The 24,394-nt window shown below is 35.9% G+C and overlaps 1 protein-coding gene across 1 annotated transcript in view; it reads right to left on the minus strand.

Moving 5' to 3' along the window:
• Positions 1-24,394, minus strand: part of CPS1 (carbamoyl-phosphate synthase 1) — a 111,422-nt gene that overhangs the window by 66,721 nt on the left and 20,307 nt on the right. The window contains exons 5-15 of the mRNA XM_036420742.2: positions 23,125-23,181; positions 20,507-20,599; positions 13,607-13,696; positions 11,748-11,876; positions 11,082-11,188; positions 10,178-10,316; positions 9,514-9,591; positions 7,821-7,919; positions 6,580-6,675; positions 2,916-3,105; positions 1,576-1,733 (exon numbers count right to left, since the gene is read on the minus strand). Of these exons, the coding sequence (XP_036276635.1) occupies positions 1,576-1,733; positions 2,916-3,105; positions 6,580-6,675; positions 7,821-7,919; positions 9,514-9,591; positions 10,178-10,316; positions 11,082-11,188; positions 11,748-11,876; positions 13,607-13,696; positions 20,507-20,599; positions 23,125-23,181 (1,236 nt within the window). The remainder of the gene's footprint in view (positions 1-1,575; positions 1,734-2,915; positions 3,106-6,579; positions 6,676-7,820; positions 7,920-9,513; positions 9,592-10,177; positions 10,317-11,081; positions 11,189-11,747; positions 11,877-13,606; positions 13,697-20,506; positions 20,600-23,124; positions 23,182-24,394) is intronic.

Consider the following 24,394-nt stretch of genomic DNA (forward strand, 5'->3'; position numbering starts at 1 on the left):
TCATCTCCTTCTAAAAAGCAAGTGTTTTACAATTTTTAAGTAAAATTCTAGGATTATTTCAGTATACAGTAAAGACCCTTTTTTAATTTCTTTGTGGTGAGTTTTATTTTTGCATGTTAAATAATAAAAGAAAAGCATAAAGCATGGCCCAAACTAAAATATCCAGCATTCATTTGAGAATGGAAACTATATTGAATTTTTTATTCAGCTTAAAAGTCTCCATCTTTTAATGAAACTAACTTGATATTACTGCAATAAGCCATTAGGAATGTTATATAGAGAAATTTTTTTATTTTTCAAGTTCAGTCAGAGAGCAGTCCCAAATGCTTGGAATTCTTTTTTATAACTTACAAAATACAACACATGACGGCTATATTTTTCTGTCATGGAATATTATTACACTACCAATGGGAATGTAATTACACCTTTCCCATATGCCTGCTGCTCATCCTGAGGAAGCAAGGACATAATTAAATCTGGCAAAGAAAGAATGAATGGATGGCAGCAGCTTTCCAAATGCTCAGCAGAGCTGTCCTGGGATTATTCCTGATTGACAGCATTGTAACATAGCACGTACTTGACAGCATTCTTCTCTGAAACATGCACGACCCATATTTAGTCGGTCCAGCTGTACTCCTCTTGTCCCTAAGGACTTGCCTATTTCTTCAATGGGGAAGTTGTATCAAAAACTGCACCCAGCACCACCACTCCACTGACTATATGTGGAAATTAGGCTAAAGTCAGGGGCAAAAACAGGTGTATAGAAAGCTGATTTTTTCTCCATGCCCATTATATAACACAGGATCTGATGGAAAATGGTTCATAGAAATGCAATATAGTCTATCCTCTTTCAACGCCTAAGCCATGGATTTCTCAGTCATAAATCTTACTAATAAGATCCAATGGCTTTTTTATCTTAATAATCTCATTTTAAAATGTTTATTCCATTGTAATAAGAAATTTTAAATTTAATGATTTTCCATTTGCAGGTCATCTGCAAGTACAAGATGTGTCACTGATCGTGGGAAGAAGGTAAAAATTACTTTGCCAATGCAAGTTAGTATGGTGCTTAGTTTTAATTCAGGAGATTTGAGATTCAGTGGCATTGATAAAATCACTTTTCTTGATTTATGCTTCTCTTTTCATAAAATAGTAATACTTAACTCTAAAATTTGAGCATTGAATGTTGCAATTAATGCACAATATCTTGCTGGACCTGCATGGCTCAGCGGTTGAGTATCAACCTATGACCCAGAAGGTCATGGTTCAATTTCCATCAGGGCACATGCCTGAATCACAGGCTCAATTCCCGGTGGTAAGTATGCAGGAGACAGCCAATCAATGATTCTCTTTTATCATTGATGTTTCTATCTCTCTCTCCCTCTCCTTGTCTCTCTAAAATCAATTAAAAATATATATTTTTAACTAAACAATACCACTGAGGTACTAATACATTTCTGGAAGAACATATATGCAAGTATAATAATTGTAACTTTTCTTTCTAGAAATGATAAACATTCTCCCTACAACCAAAACAGACATTGGTCTATTCACTCCAGAACAAAGGTTTCTTACCGACTCCACAGCAAAGCTCGGAGCAATCTTTTCATTAATCTCATTTAATTTATCTGAGAACAGCTGTCTATCTTCTGTGGCCATGATGGATTCCACTGAGGTCCCCAGGACCTTCACGCCATACTCCTTGAGCACACCTCTCTTAAATAGTTCCACTCCTGCAGAAGAATAAAATACAATCTGTTATTATTTCATCTTAAACTCTTGTCTTCTTCAATACCATTTTTTAAAATCTTGACATTAACTTCAAGAAGCCACCACAGCTGAAACCGGTTTGGCTCAGTGGATAGAGCATCAGCCTGCGGACTGGAAGGTCCCGGGTTCAATTCCGGTCAAGGGCATGTACCTTGGTGTGGGCACATCTCCAGTGGGGGGTGTGCAGGAGGCAGCAGATTGATATTTCTCTCTCATCGATATTTCTAGCTCTCTATCCCTCTCCCTTCCTCTATGTAAAAAATCAATTTATATATATATATATATATATATATATATATATATATATATATATATAAAATAAAAAAAGAAGCCACCACAATACAAAATAGAATTGTATTTAAGGTAAAAACAATTTGAATTGATAATTCTAAAGACATTCTAACAAAATATTTTGCTGATGTAACTGTTCCTTATATTACCACTTTCTTCAAATGGTTTTTATTATTGTCATTGACAAAAATCACAGAATCATAGTGAGCCTTGAGACTTTAGTATAGTTCCTTCCCTTCTAAGGTCCATCCTTATAATGAGATTTAAATAAGCCCAGGGATATGGATTAAAAATTACCAAAATTGTTTGTTTTCACTAACTCGCTAGCTAACCTTAGCTAAGTGTTTTATATTTGTCATACATCACCAACTCCTTACCCCAACTAGCTAATGATATCCTCATTCACAATCTAGTTCCAAACGTTTGAAGCATTTTAAAGAGGACATAGCATTAAACTCGGCAGATAAATGAAGGGAAGGTAGAGAGACTGATCTAGATTATCATAAAGATACACCTGAATTCGCTGACATAGGATACAAGGAACTTATCAATGTTAATTCTCACTTTTCCTTCATAATAGTTCTCGGAATATCACTAGTATCAGAGAGCAGCAATATCTTGGGATAGAGGATGGAGACCCAAGAAACCTACTTGGCCACTCTGGAGCATTAAAGCAAAAGGTTTCTTTGTGTTCCTCTGATGTCCTGTTCATCCTATGACATTCTCAGGTGGCTATGTGCTGCTTCCTCACACATTAGAGGAAATCTTTATAAATTGGTAGGTCAAATCAAGAAAAAAAAATTACACATAAGTGCATGTACCCAAATTCTGCAAGTAAACTTAAAAGAACTCACCACAGTTCAGAGCTGTCTGGCCACCCATGCCCAGAATTAACCCATCTGGCCGTTCCGCCTTGATGACCTCTGTGACAAACTGGGGGGTGATGGGGAGAAAGTAGACGCTATCTGCTTGTTTTAAGCCCACTTCGTTGGTCTGTACGGATGCGATGTTTGGGTTCATCAGGACAGTTCTGACATTTTCTTCCTGAAATAAAAGGATCCAGAATCTACTGAATACACAGTCTAAAGAAGAGAATGGCCATATTTCAATGAAGGGCATTATTAGGTAATGAATAGATTAGGTAATGGATTAGGGAATGAATGAATAAATGAATGAATGAATGAGTGAGTGAATGGAAATTAGAGAGAAACAAACATTTGGTGAAAGGAAGGAAGAAACTGAGTGAAAATAAAAACTATCCAAAAAGAATTGCCTCCTCATAAAGATCATCCTGCATTTCTTGCCACTGAAGCTATCAAGCAAAGCTGAAAATTATTTCTATAGAGTTTGACCAGACATCCACAAATATAGCTGGTTTTTTTCAAATCATTTTGTTATAACATTAAGGGAGGGTCAGTTCCTGGATGGGCCACTGTCTTTGCAGATTTTGCATGTTTTGCCATGTCTGCATGGTTTTTTTCCAGGTGCTCCGGATTCCTCCCACATCCCAAACATGTGCGGTGAGATGAACTGGCAGGTCTAAGTGATTCCAGTTTGAGTGTGTGTGGATGTGACTTCACCCTTCAATGGAAGGGCCTCCTCTCTGGGGAGGGTCCGGTCTGTACCCTGAGCTGCTGAGAGAGGTTCTAGCCACCCAAGACCCTGAACAGAACAGAGGATTGGAAAATAGTCCTCTTGTTTGTTTTCATTCATCTTCTTAAATTTCTCACATTTATTTCAATGTTTAATATGAGAAATATTCAGGATCTTATATTTTATAAGTTTGGTGATCATTTTGGTGGCCAGAAAAATTCCATAGGAACTTAACTCTTGTTTATATAGTTTAGCCTATGGCAAAATTGGTTCCATTATACATTGTTTTGCTTAAAGCCACAGCTTCCAAGACCCTATCATCAACATTGAGTACTACTGAACTTTACAGTTCAATCGCCTTAAAAGAACATAATATTCCAAAAATTTTAATGAGTAAGCTGTAAAATGGAACTGGAGGCAACATCAAAGCTGCTTCCCTTTCTAATGTTTGTCAGAGAACATTGGTGCACATTTAAAATGCACGGTAATGTGTTTTCTTCTTGCTAGAAGCACTAAGGGCCTTCTGTTGGCTTCTATTTTCTTTATATTTTCTTGCTTTCTGTAGTGCTTTAACAAAGAGCATTATACAACTGTTTATACATATTATATAAAAAGAAAATGACCATATGGCAAAATAAAATAAAAATATATGTGTGTGTATGTGTGTGTCTGAAGGTATTCATAGCATATCTCATTCTTGACATCTGGAGAGACCACCAAAATAATTGTTCATGTAGGCTACTAAGAATAATAACTTCATAAAGCAGGATGAGTGTGAAACTTAGCAAAAATAATGATTATAAAATATGGCCAGATGGTTCTTATTTTACCTATTAGCATATCAATTTTGAACGCTTCTAAAAAGTCAACAAAATATTCAGCTGAAAGTATAGAAATCATCTTTCAAAGGCCTACACTTCCTAGAGGGGAAATCTGAATAAAAAATTAAATATACCTCATGCTATTTTAAATTCAAATAGTGCCTTAAAACTTGTATTTTTTACTAACTTACTTGATTTTTAAACCAATACTACAAGAGAAATTTCCACCTTCCAGATAAAAACAATGAGATTCAATAAATAACTTGCCAAAGATCATATCGCTGGAAAGATCCAGAATTCAAACTTGATTCAACTCATGATTCAAGTCTTAAGCCCTACTGCAATACCAGTCATCTCTCAAGATTTTAAGGAATTACTCTAAAAAGATTATTGGGTGTATTAGCAAAGTATTAAATAGATACATACAGATAAGCAATTTCATTTAAAAATATGAGTGAGAGTATGAGTAACTGGGTCTAAACTGAGATTAGATTATTAAAAGAAGTTGTACAAGGTCTTGCTACCTTAGAAAAATACCAACAGGCCTAAATACATTTGTACTTTCCTGAATGGACAATATGATGAATATAGGTATTTTTATAAATAAAATTATATGGTAAAAGTCCCATATGTGCATGTGATGGGTATTCATTTTAAAACTTAAGAATAATTTCAAACAATTTTAATAGATTTTACATCATTTTCTAATATAGTTCTGGCTATAATACATGAGCAATTTAATTATTTTTAAATATTTGCTTTATAAATTTATCTCTATTAACTTCCTAATTAATCATAATACAATATATATAAAATTCCTATTATTTAAATATCTTCACATTATGGATGTTAAAGCACATAAAAAATATAAGCCATGAAAATATTAATTATTCATAAAACTACCAAATAGGCTTTAAAAAAAAAAGTTTGCTAGTAAAATGTGTTCTAAATCCAGAACACACTTGGATTGTGTTCTAATCAATCTAAACCATTGGACATCCACTATCTATCTAAAGAGCAATTGAATCATAATACAATAAAGTATTTTTAAGTTATAGAAAACATGTGTGCATATGTATGAACACCCATGTGTGTATGGAGGAGAGTATTGAGAACAAATGGGAAGAAGATTGAGGTAATTGGGGGCTATGTTTTTTATCAGGCATCTGTCAAGTGAAAATCTCTGTATATAGAATATTAAATAAAATAAAAAGTAAATTTAAAAAAATCCAACTATTCTCTGTGCTTGTTGCTGAGTCTCCTGCTGCCTTTCCTGTGTCCTTCTCTCCTAGCCAGGTCTCTGGCCAATGGCTTCACACTGCAAAGCCTAAGGCAGGGTCACAGAGAGCTCACAGTGCCTCCCCATGGCCTGGTGAGCACCCAAATGGGGACTATCCAGGGAAATAAGGACACCAAAAAGAAGCCTAGTTAGCTCTTTCATAGAAATACCTTTCATGTACAGTGTAATTTTTCTAGTTTTATTTACTAGGTAAGAATTGGGAAGATCTCAAGAGACTTTGAGGAAATAGGGAGGATGTTCTTCCCAACTTGGGTATCAAATCCTCTTTTCCACTTGAAAATGCAACCAGACCATCCTGGTAGGACATCCATTCCAAGTCACACAGGTGGGACAACTGGGTTCCCTAATGACAGATGGTAGCTTCTAGAGGTTGAACAAAAGGCATTGCTTCTCCAACTGGATCTTCCCATTTCAACCACAGAAATGCCTGAGGCATCCAAAGAACACTGAAGGACTTCTAGATTACCAAGGATGTCTAAATTCACACAAAAGGCAAAAAGCTCACTACCTCAAAAGAAATGAGAAACATCTATAAGTGTGGCTTTCTATGTTTTAATTGTAAATAGGAGATAATGTAGATAATTTTAAAGACCAATCTAAATTACTGTTTAGGTGTGCACATTGGAGAAAGTAAATATCTTGTCTGTGATCAAACTTCCTTTAATAAAAGATGTTTAAGGAATAGGTAAGGAGATTAATTATAGTGACCTTGAAAAGAGGTAGTGTCATATATCTAAATTATGCAATACTAATTAGACTCATTAAAGGGTGTATATAAATTCTGCAAAGATCATATTCTCTCACCTTCATGGCTTTTACAGCTTGCGATCCTGAGTAATCAAATTCACCTGCCTGACCAATGGACAGACCTCCGGATCCTAGGATAAGGACTTTGGAAACCTGCAAGCAATTTAAAAACAAAACAAAACATTGTTTTTTATTATTAATATTAGGAAATAGGCACTCATATGTATACATATATGTATATTTTTAGGTTAAAAATCTCCCCAAATTTAATTAAGTGGATTACATTCAATATTTCACAGGTTTGTTCTGAACAAAGGATTGACACAAAAACAAGAAGGCCTCTGGATCTTCCTCAACTGCCAAGCCCTTCAGAGGAGAACGATGTTCTTGGTTACTGTAGGAGACATTGGCTTCGGGAACTTGAGTTGCTTCAACAAATATTTATTGGGCACCTACTATATGCAAGTTATTGAAATACCAAATTATACATTTCTTTCACCATTTAAAAAAAAGAAAAGCATCTGAGGACAAGTTGATAGTCTGAGAAAAATGCTATTGGTGTGTGGCTTCTTTCACTACCGAGAACCCACACTTTGACTCCACATTGAGAGGCTAGATTATGGCCAATCCTTTCATCTCAAAATATAAAAATTTGTCATGGAAATCATTAAACTATCTAACTTAACTTATTTCATGTAAACATATAAATCAATTATTTTTGTTTGTAATCTAAATACATATATATCTCTCTAAATTTTGCAAAATAATATGTGTGATCTTAATGTGATCTTATATTAATGTACATGTTCGAACAGATAAGAGTTCAAGTCTTATAATATATTAATTCTTATCCATTTGCTTTCTAAAGGTAAATAATATTCAAGTCATGATATTGAGTAATAATCCTTTTAAAAACAGAAAAAATTATATCACCTATAACAATTCTGTAGTCTAACCTATGTGTCTCAAGCATATGTAAAGCTAAGGTTTATTGAGTAATGAAAAATGTATCCAATTCTAAATAAATTAACTCCTATTGTTTACTACGTTATTTTATTACAAACATCCTAGAAGAATTAAACTTTAAAAGATGTGACTTTAATTCTAAACATGAAAATGCCAAAGAACATAATCAACAACAGACCAAATAGTTAAATGCTTAAAATGATGGGAGATTACAATAAAATAAATCATCTTTCATAAACATTGGAAAAGTTTACATATTAACCTAAATATATCATTTCATGGTAGAGAAAATCCAAAATACATAAACCAAAAAGAAGCCCACACATACTGACCTCAATCCGAGATGCAACCAGGGCTGGCTTTGGTAGAACCGATGTAACAGTGGTTCCTTTCCCCTTCTTTATCAGTGAGAAAAATGAATCAAACAGATACTAGAAAAAAAAAATGTAACCAACCAGTTAGAAGCTTCAAAACTCGCAGGGTTGGCAGATAAAAAACAGTATTCTAACTTAAAATGAACTTTAGATAAATAAGTTTTAGGGTATGTATTTCTATGCAATATTTGTTTTTGTTTGTTTGCTTGCCAATTCTGGCAAAACTAAATGTTTATTACTATAGAAATTAGATCAAATAAACACTTCTAACTGCTTGCGTGACATCCTATTTAAAAATTTTTCAGCAGACAATGAACATTTCAGATAATGCCTTCAGAGAATATCAAGTTTGCAAACTTTTAATGATGAATCAGTTTCTTCCTCTAAGTAAAATTCTGGCTATAATTACTTATGCTATATTCCTTATGCTCCCTAACGTAAGAAATAACTGGATTTTTAAAATTTCTATCAGCTCTAAAAATATCTCTAAAGATTATTCTTAAACTTTACCAATAAATTTACTTTTTGCAACAGACATAAGAAATTTCAACAAAAATATTCATTTTGCAACTATTTAGCAGGATAAAAATAAGGATTAAGTGACACTGGATATTACATATCTTGATTTCAATGTTCCTAATTTGAAGTACTAGCATAAGCAATATTTATATTTTAAATTCTTAAATAAGTATTATGCATTAGACAATATGTGTGCATATTAAGTCACTTTAATTTATGAGTTTTATTGTGGGTAAGTAATGCTATATTGACTTTGGCTATCAAGAGCCATTATTTATTAACTATAATAAAACAAGTGGGGGAAAGACACAAATCTGAAAACACAATTCAGTAGTAGACTAGATAAGGTAGTAGAGTTTACAGACAGAAAACTTTTATTCTCTCCCTCATTTTGCCTAGATGTCTTTTCTGAGAGTATCTGCTAACAAGGGAAGAATCCTCAGCGTTACTATTGGAGGGCTTGGGATGTTAGAGATGCAGTCACACCACACTTCCCAGACTTTTCTGAGTATCACTGCAAGCTCTTGTTTTGCAAAGATGTCCTTGAACATTGAACCAAAAGCTCACACAATCAAAGTAGAGATGTTTGCATTACAAACAAAACATCTCTAAGAATTCTTCATGGTTCTTTTCTTAAGCCATCCAACTCATATGCATGTTGGTATATGCCCTCTTCTCTCCCTACACTCCTGCCCTCCTTCCTTCTCCTGCTGCTGGTTATTCTCCCTATATGGCTACACAACCAGTTGCCATAGAGATTTTGTGAAGTCACAGATGGGGGATTAAAATTTCATTTCAGTTATGAGAATAAGAGAGCAAGGGGAAATTCATTTGCATAGAATAACAATTGTAAATTTTAGAACTAAATATATCAGAATGATGATAATTTAAATAAAAATAGGATTGCATCAGGTTTCTTAAGGGATACCTCACTTTAAATTAAAAAAAAAAAGACAGACACTTCCTTTATGGGGAAATTTTGATACATTGAGCATATTATTACAACACCCTTCTTGAGAATGTTCTGTAACAACATCATCTGAGGTATTATTTTGGTTGCTCTATTTTTCACATAAATACATTTCTAAGTTTAAGACTTGATTCTACAACAGGCCTCATCTTTCTAACATACCTCAGTGTCCGTTGGCCCTGGGCTGACCTCAGGGTGGAACTGCACACCAAAAAAGGGTTTGCTTTCATGCATAATCCCCTAAGGAACGAGAAATGGGAGAAATGTCTTCTGAAACAATGGATGCCAACCAAGGCTATGTATTATCCAAATAAAAAAACTGAGGTAAATGCTTAAAGACATTAGAAAAAACTAACAGTGCTAATAAAAATAATCCAACAAAGATTCAACCAAATGTAGATCCCCTTAATGAAAACAATAGATTTGGTTTATAGCCTTCTAGACCCCTCTGTTCAGAATACACCCAAATCCACTTCTGATCTTCAGCTCCTAAATGCTTCTCCAGGGTCTTCTCAAAGGCTACTTCATGTGCTCAATCCCAGAGACACCCAGAGTGGTTTCAACAGATCTCTACCAAAGCCCCATTAGCAATGAATGTTCAAGACAGTCATTGATTAACCACTCAAAGAATGGGTCTTAATGAGTCAACTGATGAGAAAATAAGACAGAAAAATTATTTCTGGAAAAGCAGAGGGCTATGAACTCCTATAAGTAGAGTTCCACCCCACACTCCCCCCGCCCTCCCCCCAAAAAACTCACATAAACAAGAGAAAGGTATCTGTATAACAGAGTATTAAAAGCTCTGCATGTCTCATGCCCAACTTACCTCATTGGTTTGATCATTGACATTTGTAAAAAGTGGCTTCCAGCCAGCAGGAAGGGTGTTTTCCAAGGCATAGCCATGATTCTGAGCGGTAATGAAAGCTTGTCTATTTGTCACGTTCAAAACAGGCTGATTCTGCCCTCTGGAGAAAGAAAGGAAGAAGGAGAAGGAAAAGTGAGGAGACTACAAACACATTCATTGTAAAATAGCAAACAAGAAAAGACCATTAAAATTCGAAAGATTCAATGATCTAAGAAAAGATCACAGATTGTTAGTCCCAATAATTCTAGCAACAAAAATTAATTCAAGAAGCTTCGTTGTGTGTTAAATATCATATATATTAAACTTCTGTAATCAGTTTGAGGAAAGGGAGAACTGCATTCATACAATGAAGTTAAGAGTTGCCTACCAGCTTAACAGAGACTGACAAATGTAAGCGACTTATTTTAAGGAGCCACAGTAACTGTCAAAGCAGATGAGAGTTCACAGGAGATAATAAAAAGAAACTATTCAGTCTGGAATCAATTTGAATTATACTTCCTCTGGAAGGTGGTCCATGAGGGACAGCTCCACGTTCAATGGGTTAACATTATTGGGGTAAGAAAGTAAAACCTAGAGAACTTGAAGATTTCTTGGTTCTTAAGTCACCCAGCCTTACCATGTTATCAGTGCTCTGAAATCAAGTTTGAAATCAGAACAGTTTCCTTAGAATGCCATTTGATTGAGTATGGGGGAACTTTCACACATGCAATGAAAGTGGTATCAGGTAGTCGGACAACTGTGAACCATATACAGCTATCTATTCTGAAGAAAGTAGCATGGAAGGTCTCTAAGTCTTTTGGATTTAGCTACTAATATACAGCTAGTCTAACGGTACACAACGGTACACAACGGGTAACTGCCTTACCGGTTAGCCATGGGCATCTTGTAGGACTTGGCACCAGCAGCTAATCCGATGATTAAATTTCCTGTGCTGATTCCAAACAATGGCTCCTTGCGGTCACTCTCCAAAATCTAAATCAGGAAGAATTTTTATTAACCCAAAAGTACAGTTCCCCCAAAAAGTGCCTCTCAAGGAATAAAAAGGAAGCATCCTTTTTTTTCTCTTAATTAACAAGGTAAAGAGAATGATCATTGAATAAAAAGTTAGATTATAAATCAACATGATGGACAAATTTATAGCATTAGAACACAATAAAATGTACTTAACCTACAGATTAAAATAAATCTAATTTAGTCTTTCTTTAGAAACTTGAGTGTGTTATATAGTTCCCTAGGTCATGGTGAGGAACATAAATTGTCATTTCACGTTGGTAAGGATTGACACATTTGGAGATTGGGCTCCAGTTCTCTGAACTCAAGGACACAATCCCAATGACTTTATCTAAAAAAAGGCTCTTTTTCCTCATTGGTTTGCCCTAATACAGATCTGTGCTGCATTATCTCTGAGGTCACAAGTAGGAGTAATACAAAATTTCTGAATAAATAAGATATATTGCAGCTGAGAGCCGTCGTAGACCAGACTCCCTCCACTTTGCACACAGATACACACTACCCCCCAGGCTTACTGCACCTTTTTCACATTCTGAATTAGTGGTTGTGCGAGAGCTGGGTTTCCAGGTCCTCCGGCAATTAAAAGCCCATCGTACTCCATCTTGGTGAAATCATGATTCCAGGGAACTAAATGCACTTCGGCTCCTCGCTAGAAAGGGAAAACAAGAATGATCAGAATTTAATAACTTTTTTCCCCAAAATGTGATTTCACTAGACCTTCTCTTGACTAAGCATTCCTTAAAAGGAAAGAAAAAAATAGCATGTGATTCAAATAAATAAAGCTTAACAGAGACGGACAAAAACATCAGTGTTTTTTGTGTGATGTAAATGTGGAGAATAAAACACTATTAAAAATGTGATCCTGAAAAAATAGAGCCTAAAAGCTTCATGTTTGGGCACACAGGAATACAGGTTATTCTACCAAGAATTATGGGATAAAGAGTTCAAAAAAAAATGGTCAATTGATTTTCTGCAAAACTTAAGATGGCTCACCTTCCACCTTTTTCAATGTTGTATTTTTTTGTCTGATCAAATTTTAATCAGCCTTCTTTCATGGGTTTTCTCCTATTACCTGTGTTTATATTCTGATTGAAAAGTTAGAACTTTCCTACATAAATATAAATAAGAAGATATCTTTGAAGGTTTCCTAGACACATTTCCTGAGGCAAGGATTTGAAAAGAAAAAAAAAAAAAGGTTATTTTGAAATGTTTCCAAGAAATACCATTAGAAAATGACGCCGGGAGGCATTCCAATCAAGTATGCATTCTCAAGCAGTTACCATATGGACAACCAGAGCTGCGACCCACCAAGGGACTCTGAGCGCCAGGGTAGACTATCCATCTTGAAGACAGCCCCGCTATGGAGCAAAGAAGCTGGGATGTTTACACAATGGCCCTCTCTAGCCATTGGTTGGGGCTGCAGCAAGGTCATTAGTTCTATGGCACTCAGCATGCCAGCGGTCTCCGGCCAACCAAAGAGAGCCCTCGGTCAATGAGATGCAGACACTTGCAATTGGAAGGCAGGCAAAATGCTGAAAGGAGAGGGAGCTATGGACAGACCATCCACAGCATCTGCTGCTGAAGAGTCCACGCACATTTTTGTTACTAAACTTGACCAGGATTTGAAATCATGATTTGGACACCTTTGATATTCTCTAACAAAGAATTGAAGAATTCTGCTATATTCAAGCTAATTTGATATTATGCAACTATATCTGTGCATGCGTGTGTGTGTGTGTGTGTGTGTGTGTGTGTGTGTGTGTGTGTGCGTGTGTGTGTGTGTGCACAACAGAGACAGAGACTTACCCAGAGAGGCAGAAACAGAGACTAGGAAAAGAAGGTGGAGAAGGAGAAATCCCAACAAAAAACAAGTCCGTAAGAAAACACTGTAATTACAGTTAAAGTCTCCTAAAGGATTGTTAAGGTACAACATTAATGGTTGTCCAAGAGTTGATATAACACAGCATGGAAGTTTGCACTGTATCAGGGCATGACCTCTGCATACATGTGGTGCATAATAAAGACAGCCCAATAGAGAAGTTCTCCAACTGAGTCTAGTTTTTTGTTGCTGTTTTTATCTCTAAGAATGTGAACATGGTATGTCTCAGAATGTCAGTTAATAAGTGATAAAAGCAGTAATCCTTTTCTTCTCTGTTTTTGTGTCCTTTGAGATTTTTTTTTTAAACATAGTCCACTTCTCTCATTTTAACAGGGATAAGTGTATCATTTTGTAGATCAAAGGCAACAAGAAGGCGCAGTTTTCTGACATTCTAGAAAAAAAATGCACAAGCTTTCTCTGAGACAGATAGAGGAAATCAGCTTAACACTAAAGGATCAATATTACAAATCCTTACCCTTGAGATGGAATGATTTACTTACCTTTACAAGGAGGCGGATTACATTGTTCTTTATCCCACAGTCTACAGCAACCACTTTCGTGGGGTTTCCTTTGCCAAACACCTTGACATCCTGCCATTTTAAAAACCAAAGAGTGAGAGGGAAGTTCCAGATATGAGCAACACATCAATATCGTAAGCATATCTGAGGATGCTTCACACTTAGATTGGCGGCAGATTGATTGCTAAGTATTTGGGAATGACTGGCAATTAATCAATTTGTAAGAAAGACACAGCAAGTGCTACAGTGTGTATCCTTTTTATGATAAAGAAAAAAGTACTTTGCTATGTTATATAAAATTTTGATTACAGTAATAACAATGATCCCTAAGAAACTGGTTGCTTCCATAGTTAACAATCATCTTTCCCATGTTTTACCTCACTAACAAACAGAAGCAATGGAATTTTCAAGTATTGTTGCCCAATTCAGCACTAGACAGGTGTGGTAATAGGCATATCATGCTTTAAATACCACTTGATCCTCAACTTGCAGTAAAGTGGCGATAGGAAAGGGCACAGCACTAGGCTTATGCAGTGGGACCAATACGTGAGAGTCTGAAGAATTGCTGGGCTAGTGGAGACCACAGGTCCCGCTGGGTTACTGTGCAATCGTTTGCCTGTAAATGGTAGACTTCAGAAAAGGATCCAAGCATAACATAATCATTACCTATGTCTTAAGCACTTCATGGAGTCAGATCCATTTTCCCAGGCTTTTAACAGAGAAGTAGTGCCCCACAGTCATAAAAGGAAAAACAATAGAAATAGGGAGAGAAGCCTAGAGGGTGGGGTGTCCACAGTGATACCAGCTTTGAGAGGTCGCTGGCACATTCTGAATGTAGGATAATTCAAAGTTTGCAAAAGGTCTTAGATTAAAATTACAATCTGGATATTTGAAAAAGCATTTTTCCTTTCACTGAAATGTGTCTCTCTCCATGAAGTCTATTGAATGTGAAATCATAATTCTTAGACTACATTTGAGAAAAAGTTTATATTTTGGGGGGCTTGTTGACTATTCTAGAGAAGAAAATACCCCAGCCCATCTATGATCTGGAGGAATTATTGCTGAACTGCTCCATAAATGTTCAGATAATCTCTCTCATCAGATCATTTGAAAAAGTATAGGTTTATTCTTAACCTTAGGCTTCTGCTAAAAAGCAAAACAGCATTAACGTCTAGTTGTAGCAACATCACATTGCAAGTACAAGATGATGAATGAAGTTATCAGCCACACCGAGGCAAAAATCACAGAACAGATATGATTTGATACAGAAATACATTTACCACAGGTAAAGTGAAATCATTTAATGGTTCTGGCGTTAAGCAGAACCAGCTTTCACCATGGCACTCTCTCCCTTGTTTAATATGAAGATACACATAGGCTCCTTTTAACTGGTCTCTACACAACACGTCACATACTCTCCCTGCAGAATGGTAGAAGTTACCCAGGACTTCACATGTGATTATATGGATTTGCATTAGGATGTGCCAGGAGAAATATATTATGCAGCGTTTTTCAACCTTGTTTGACCATAGAAATTTTTTAAGGTGAATGTCTCCAGGCCCAATATCCCTCACGTTTGAAAAATGATAGACTACATGTCCAACATAGTTCTCAATTCTAAAATTCTAAAATGAAAAATAGCTCTTTCTCATGCTGTACCTCAAACTAAATCAACTCCCATGGAAATGCATAGACACAAATACAAGGAACATAGCCTCTTCCCATTTGAATGGACAAATTTTAAAATTAAAATAAGTGAATATCTCATCTGGCATGATCACATTCCAGAGATATAAACAAGTATATATCTAATTTAAAAACCCACAGCTAAGCATAGAAAAGTGAAAGAGACAATTCTTGTAAGGGTCTAAATGCAATGTGGTGTGAGTGTTTTTTATTTTATTTTTTTATTTTTTAATATTTTTTATTTTTTTATTTTTCTAATTTTTTTATTTATTAAATTATTATCTGTGTACATATTTTAACATTGCCCCCCCACATACCCTCCCTCCCCAGAGTTTTGTGTCCATTAGTTGTACTTATATGCATGTATACAAGTCCTTCGGTTGATCTCTTATCTCCCCCAGATCTCCCTACTCTCCCTGGTGTAATTTTACAGTCTGCTTGTTGCTTTACTGTCTTTATATCTATCTATCTTTTGGTTTGTCAGTTTATAATGTTTTTTAATGTCCATAAATGAGTGAGGCCATGTGGTATTTCTCTTTTATTGACTGGCTTATTTCACTCAGCATAATGTTCTCTAGTTCTATCCAGGTTGCTGCAAATGATGAGAATTCCTTCTTTTTTATGGCAGCATAGTATTCCATTGTGTAGATGTACCATAGTTTTTGGATCCAATCATCTGCTGACGGGCACCTAGGCTGTTTCCAGATTCTAGCTATTGTAGATTGTGCTGCTATGAACATAGGGGTGCATATATCCTTTCTGATTGGTGTTTTTAGTTTCTTGGGATATATTCCTAGGAGTGGGATTACTGGGTCAAATGGGAGTTCCATTTTCAGTTTTTTGAGGAAACTCCACACTGTTCTCCACAGTGGTTGCACCAGTCTGCATTCCCACCAGCAGTGCACGAGGGTTCCTTTTTCTCCGCAACCTCACCAACACTTGTCATTTGTTGATTTGTTGATGTTGGCCATTCTGACAGGTGTGAGATGGTACCGCATTGTTGTTTTGATTTGCATCTCTCGAACAATTAGTGACTTTGAGCATGTTTTCATGTGCCTTTTGTCTTCTGTCTTCTGTCTTCTTTTGAAAATATTCTATTTAGGTCCATTGCCCATTTTTTAATTGGATCATTCATCTTCCCTTTATTTAGTTGTATAAGCTGTTTGTAGATATTGGAGATTAAACCTTTATCAGTGGTAACATTTGCAAATATGTTCTCCCACACAGTGGGCTTTCTTGTTGTTTTGCTGATGGTTTCTTTTGCTATAAAAAAGCTTTTTATTTTGATGTAGTCCCATTTGTTTATTTTCTCTTTAGCTTCCATTGCCCTAGGGGCAGTATCAGTGAAGAAGTTCTTTTGGCATACGTTTGAGATTTTGTTGCCTGTGGATGCTTCTAGTATTTTTATGGTTTCCCGTCTGATGTTTAAGTCCTGTATTCATTTTGAGTTTATTTTTGTGCATGGTGTAAGTTGGTGATCTAGTTTCATTCTTTTGCATGTATCTGACCAATTTTCCCAACACCATTTATTGAAGAGACTGTCTTGATTCCATTGTATATTCGTGCCTCCTTTGTCAAATATTAATTGAGCATAGTGATTTGGATTGATATCTGGGTTCTTGATTCGATTCCAATGATCTATATGTCTGTTTTTGTGCCAGTACCAGGCTGTTTTGAGAACAGTGGCTTTGTAATACAGTTTGAAGTCTGGTATTGAGATCCCTCCTACTTTACTCTTCTTTCTCAGGATTGCTGTGGCTATTCGGGGTCTTTTATTGTTCCAAATGAACTTTTGGAGAGTTCTTTCTAGGTCAGTGAAATATGCCATTGGTATTTTAATAGGGAGTGCATTAAACCTATAGATTGCTTTAGGAAGAATGGATTTTTTAATGATGTTGATTCTACCAATCCATGAACATGGTATGTTCTTCCATCTGTTTACATCTTCCTCTATCTCTTTTTTCAGTGTCATGTAGTTTTCCGCGTATAGGTCCTTTACTTCCTTAGTTAAGTTTATTCCTAGGTATCTTAATTTTTTTGGTGCGATGGTAAATGAAATTGCTTTTTTAGTCTCTGTTTCTATAAATTCGCTGTTGGTGTATAGAAATGCCATAGATTTCTTGGCGTTAATTTTGTATCCTGCTACATTGCCAAATTCATTTATTAAGTCAATTAGTTTTTTAATGGAGTCTTTTGGGGTTTTTTATATACAATATCATGTCGTCTGCAAATAAGGATAACTTTACTTCTTCTTTTCCAATTTGGATGCCTTTTATTTCCTCCTCTTGTCTGATTGCAATGGCTAGTACTTCCAGTACTATGTCAAACAGGAGTGGTGAGAGTGGGCATCCCTGTCTTGTTCCTGTTCTTAGAGGGAATGGTTTTAGTTTTTGCCCATTGAGTATGATGTTGGCTGTGGGTTTATCATATATAGCTTTTATTATGTTGAGGTATGATCCTTGTACTCCCATCTTGTTGAGAGTTTTTATCAGGAAAGGGTGTTGGATTTTATCAAATGCTTTTTCTGCATCAATTGATATGACTATATAATTTTTATCTTTCAATTTGTTTATGTGATGTATCACGTTTATTGATTTGCGGATATTGTACCAACCTTGCATTCCTGGAATAAATCCTACTTGGTCATGGTGTATGATCTTTGTGATGCTCTGCTGGAGCCAATTTGCTAGAATTTTGTTGAGGATTTTGGCATCTATGTTCATGAGGGATATTGGCCTGTAATTCTCTTTCATTGAGTTGTCTTTATCAGGTTTTGGTATTAGAGTGATGCTGGTGGTGTGAGTTTTTTAAATAAAGCTATTTATAAAATGACATGGAATACAAAGGTGGAATAAATCATGGGAGCCTCACAGAGGAACTGACTTCTTGAAGGCAAGCAGTGACGAGAGAGAGAGAGAGAGAGAGAGAGAGAGAGAGAGAGAGAGAGAGAGAGATTGTTCCTAGGCAGAAGAGCAGAATATGCAAACATATCCTGACCCTGCCAGATTTGGGTCAAGAAGAACCAAAAGTCATCAAGAGCCTTGAGAGAGCTTCTTATATTCATGTAATAGGATCCTGGAAATGGTGCTTTCTGGAAACATCTCAGTCAAAGCACACCAACATGAGAGGCAGAAATAGCAGGAGGTAAGCATGAGGAGTCACTGGAGTTCAAGTTAGGCCAGCTCTAAAAAGACCTTGGCAAATTTCATTTACTTGATACCTTCAGTTTCCTCAGCCATGAAACAGAGTTGGATGGGTTTTTTTTAAATATATATTTTTATTGATTTCAGAAAGGAAAGAAAAGAAAGAGAAGAGAGAGAGAGAGAGAGAGAGAGAGAGAGAGAGAGAGAGAGAGAGAGAGATCAATGGTGGGGATGGAACCAGCAACTAAGGCATGTAACCTGACCAAGAATGATACCATGACCTTCTGGTTCATAGGTCAATGCTCAACCACTGAGCCACACCAGCCAAACAGAGTTGTGATTTGTTCTTGTTGTATGATAAGAATTAACTATTCAAAAAAATGTGGGATGTATTTTTTCTAAAACAAAAACTGCCTCTTTAAATGGACCACGATAACCATGAGCTATCTTATGCAAGAAACTGTATGTTTGATGTATAGAGGAATAAATTGTTGCGGTGAATAATTCTATTTAAAATAAAATTTAAAAGGGAGACACTTTGCTGTCCCAGTGATGAAGGAAGAGACATTTAGAGCCATCTCTATGATAATGAATATAATTTCCAATGTAGAGCAGCCAATAGTAATGACTTCAAAAGGGTTTCAAGTAGTACAAAATCTCCACATTTAAAGTTCAATGGTAACCAAATTCATACTCCTAGGAAAGAAAACTCTGCCTTGTCTCCTATTTTATGTAGTAAAAACAGAAAGTAGCAATCAACCCTTTGCATTTTAAGTACTTTTTTTTTAATTTCATAGCAAGTGCCACAGATATCTCAAACTCCTATTGAAAACATCACTGTGCTCAAACTAGTAGAAATTGCTGTTAAAAGAGGCTGATCTTTTATCTAGTCACACCCAGTGCCTCCTTCTCCCATTTGTCTAATTCACCTCAATGTCTCTTTTTCTGCTGTTATTGCTCAGCCCAGGCTCTTGAGGATTTTGTCCTGGTTAGCTACAATAACCTAGTTAATTGCTCTTTTATCTAGTCATTGAGAATGAGTTCTCAATTGTTTCCAGTTTTGTTGACTTAATCAATGACAAGAAACCCTCTAGACCTAACCATCTCCACTCATCTATAATCAAATACATGAACCCTTTGGTTTTACCATACCAAACAACATATAACTCTTCAAAGGTACCATGTTGTTGCATACCTCTATGCCTCTCAAATGCATGCCATTTTCTGAGCCTGAAACTCAGTTCTCCTAGTTCATGCATTTAACTCCCTGCTCTTTATGTCTCAGAACAAATCCAACTCCTATGCAGAGCCTTCCTTAATCCAGCTATCTAGTTCAATGCTGCCCCATGCATGCCCCTGCTCCTGTGGCAAACTGTGTGCATTCTAAGGACAGCATTTACCACAGAATTCTGTCCTGGTGATTACTATTTGCCTGTCCTACTAGCTCTGTCCTAAGGACAGAACCTATAGCCCAAGAGACCTATACCTACATTAATAAATATTCCATCACATTCAACAGACATCTTTCTAAAGTGTATTCTATACCTTCTTATAGATATACGCTAAACATATCTGACTTTAGAGTGGCACAGTGATTACTATGAACACTAGTTTTTTAATTGAGCTAAAATACAATAAATCTTCAGTGACTCAAGGAATACTTTCCCCTACCCAAAATGACCCCAGACTCTGTTTATTGTATCTGATTTCTTTAAAGCGCTCTCAACTCTCTGTCAGGATATTACTCTGACTTCTGGTTGGCACTATGCCTGTCTCTGACAAGTCAACAGTTCCTTTATTTGACATTGTTAAAGTTTTGAACTGGGGAACTAAAAAAAAAGAAAGTTAAAAATAATAGTAAACAATTTCTAACGTTAAACTCACTGTTTTTAGAATATATATATATATATTAATTACTTTAAGACCTATTTCTCCCTCAACTCTAGTGCTTCTAAAAGATGATTTTGAGCTAAATGAAAATTTTGATATTATAAGAAAGGAAGAACTAAAACAAATAAAACAGACCTACAAAATCTGAAAGAAAATTGCTCACCTTGGTTGAAACCTCAGCAATCAAATTCTGTTTATTTGGGTCCGAAAAATTCACAGACTGACCTTCAAATTCAATCTTCCCAAGCGTGGTGCCCTATCAAATTAAAAAGTTAGACAGTTAGGAGGGAGCGGTGATGCAGGTGCTGACAGGATCTATTCACGGGGACTTAAACAGCTGCTCTGAGAGTTTGATGCCTTTATAACTACTCCCAACCAAAAGCAGCAGACCTTCATCTCAACCTGGAGAGAGGAAGCAATTTTCACAGTACATTTGGAAGCCACTCTGAGAAGTCCAATCAGTTATTTTAGGCTGAGACAATGATCCGGGGTAAACAAAGTCAAAGGCATCAGAATTTGGGTCTCCAGCTTCCAGTATTTAGGGCACCTAACGGTGTTTCATGGAAGACGTGGACAAAACAATCTTTTTTTTTTTTGGGGGGGGGGGGAGTAAGAAACCTAAAGATTTTTAGAAAATTGACACGATTGGGAATTTAAAACATTGTGAGGTAAAATTAATTCACAAAAATGTGAAATGCTATCTAAGTCATAAACTTTGAGAAGTAGCATTGAAAATTGTCACTACTTTAGACATACTGATGTCTAGGTGCTCCAAAGAGCCTGAACTAAAAAAAAAAAAATGTTTAGCCTTCTGTGAAGCTTTCATGAATTAGCCTTGCTAGCTTGAACATGACAAATGTTTTCTTCTCATTAATATTATGTCATGAAATTTATTTATTTGTTGGTAAGTCTAATTTGATCTATTAAGAAAAATGGCATATTATGTTTAGTAAGTAAGATTTTATTGGGGGGATGTCAAAATAATTCATTGATTTGCCTTTCTCCAAGAAATTACTGCATTGAAAAAAATAAAGGAAAGTATTTTCCCCCTCGAAATTTATTCCTTAAAGGAATAAGTCACTGGGGAGTGTGAGGGTAGAAAGTATCAGCACACCATTCAGACATAATAGTTATTTGTGTAAATATTAAAATCAGAGTGCTATCTCAAATTCTGGGGGCTGGGAGCGGAAATAACTAAAAATAACCTTTCACTCCCACATTGTGTGATTAATTTTCATAATGGACTTTATTTACTTTTAGAATCCAAATCACAGAATCTCTTGGCCATATTTATGAAACTTTAATTTAAAAACTGAAATCTGGTTTTCAGTTATCACTTCCTTCTTAAAACATGCTGAATGAAATTCAATCTTACTTCCCAACCTAAAAGACCAAAAGCTACAGTATACATTTTTAATATGTGCCAGCACAACTCAAAATTAAATATAGTAGGCAATACTACAATTTTTTTTTGAGCTAGCCTTTTCAGCCAAATTTTGAAAACCTAACTGCCTTTGATAAAAGAAGGGTTCATCCTAAACTAACACACAGGACACAGTATGGTCTTGTGAATTGTTTTCCAAATTAATGGGGCTCACTATATTTTATTCAACATAGGAATTCTATAGCCCAAATTGAATTTCCCAATTTTATTTCCCTTTTCATTCTGGTAGTCTCATCATTGGTTACTGCGCCCATAATATCGCTGGGTTAAAACAAAAACAAACAAAAAACCCACAAGAATATACTGATATATTTAATCACACTAACATCTATTCTCAGGAAAATCAAGGTAGAGGGGGAAAAAAAATCAAAGATGGAGTAGAAGGGTCACATAAATTCCACTCTCATCCTTCTGGTCCTGAGTATGTATCCATGTTCTTATTTTCAAAGCTATTCTTTCTGTTCACAGAGATCCCGTGTCAATATATAATATTTTAACAAGAAATCTGCAACAGATTTTCTTGAAGAATCTTTCACTTCTAAATTGTCAATTTTATTTTTCTTGTGTTTTTTTTTTATGTAACACAATTCAATGAGACCACTTTAGTGGCATTTGGGGGACACAGTTAACTTCAGGTAAAGTTTCATGCAGGGGAGAAAAGTGTCCACCTTATAACAAGAAGAAGCAAGCTGAGGGTGAGGAGATATTCTAAGAGGAGGGGTCAGATTTTCAGCAATGAGACATAAAAGCAAAAGATAAACCTACATGTTATATCATCTAAGGCATTGGTACAGTCTCCAGAAAGACTATGCAATCAAGTTAACACAGGCAGGGCTCATCTGACACACTCATGAAATATAAATCACTGATTTCACAGACAACTTCTCCAAGAGAACTAAACAAATAACACCGATGCCATACAAATCTGGGTTTGCATTTGCAGCATGGAGGTGTTTAATTTAGGTAGACTGTTGTGTACCTCATAACCTCCATTTGTTTCACTGGTCCTGAGATGAATTATAAAGGCCGTGACTTGTCGGGGCACTCAATAAAATGCTGTTGAGTGAATTAATCTTCAGTAACAAATTTCCCAATCAGGTATTCAGTCTCAAAAACTACATCAGAGGTAGGGAAACAAAAGGACAGAAACCCAAATGGCAGAAATAGGCCAGATTTTTTTTTACATACAAAAGGGTTCCTCAGGTACTGAGAAAAAGTGTATAATATATATATGAGAGAGAGAGAGAGAAAGAGAGAGAGAGAGAGAGAGAGAGAGAGAGAGAGAGAGAGAGAGAGAGAGAGAGAGAGAAAGATTTGGCTAAAGGTGATGACCATACCTTATCCCGAATTATTTTAGTCAGCATTCTTGTATCCACTCCATAGATTGCAGGGATCTATAAAAGAAATTGTAGTGACAATGAAATTGGAGGGAATTAGATCCAGCATATTGTTTTCAAGTTACAAACTTAGCATCATCTATCTTTTTGAGCAGTAAATAATTTCCTTACTCCTTTTTTTTCTGACCCAGGTAACTGTGTTGTCAGAACACGGTAAATTGCTATTCTAGTTGGGCACAGTATTCTTAATACCCTGGCATGTCCTCAGAATAAAAAATGAGAAATTCTGAACATCAATCTTCTGCTACAGTTTTGTTGCTCCTAGCACAGGGTCTTAAATAATATTACACACACACTCACACACACACACTCACACACACACACACACACACACACACACATTAAGGTAATGACATTTATGAACTTCATAAGCAGTAACTTGTAAATAATATACAAATCCATGTTTTGAGTGAAATGTCCCTGTCACATAGTGGGCACTCTACACGTTTTTCTGAAGATTCTTGTCAAGTAAAATTTGCCCATCTATTTAATAAATCAGGCAATATCACCATTTGTTTTATATTCTTTGACTAAGCTGGATAGAAACAGATGTGGTATAACGAAGGAGCAATGAGTCAGGAATCAGGAAGACCAGTTGTAATGTCTTTCTTTCCCACCAATTATCTTAGTGATGTTTGATTTTCTCACCTCTACCTCAAAGAGATAAATTGGTTTTTATCTTATAGTTCCGTTATTCTACTTGTCTGTGATCATGGAAGGAGAGTCAAAGCACATTTATACAACAAGCTAACAAGCCATGGATGGCAGCTTATATTTCAATTAGAAGTTCTGACACAGAGCAGCTATAATCCCAGGTGCCCTAAATAGCACAAAGGAAACATTAAAGGTTGGGTGGAGGTGGAGGTGGGGGGTCTCCTGAAAGACCATTACAAAGATGAATTCAGATGGTTGAGGAGAATTTAGTAATGACCTGGGAGATGATGTTCAGATGGTGTTGAGAAGAACATGGTAATGACCTGGGAGATGATGTTCAGATGGTGGAGAAGAACATAGTAATGACCTGGGAGATATCACCTTCTTATCTCTTCTAATAGTTAGAAAGAATGAGAACAAGGAAGCCAGGATGGAGATCTTTGTATTTGTCAAACAGAGGCAACATTTGGCTCCAAGAGGCAGACACTTATTGGAGAGGTGGAGCTTAGTAGGATAATCTTCTGTCAATCACAGGGCCAGCATCAAGTCAACCAAA

This window comes from Pipistrellus kuhlii, unplaced genomic scaffold, assembly GCF_014108245.1.
Source record: "Pipistrellus kuhlii isolate mPipKuh1 unplaced genomic scaffold, mPipKuh1.p scaffold_m20_p_7, whole genome shotgun sequence".
Classification (NCBI taxonomy): Eukaryota; Metazoa; Chordata; class Mammalia; order Chiroptera; family Vespertilionidae; genus Pipistrellus; species Pipistrellus kuhlii.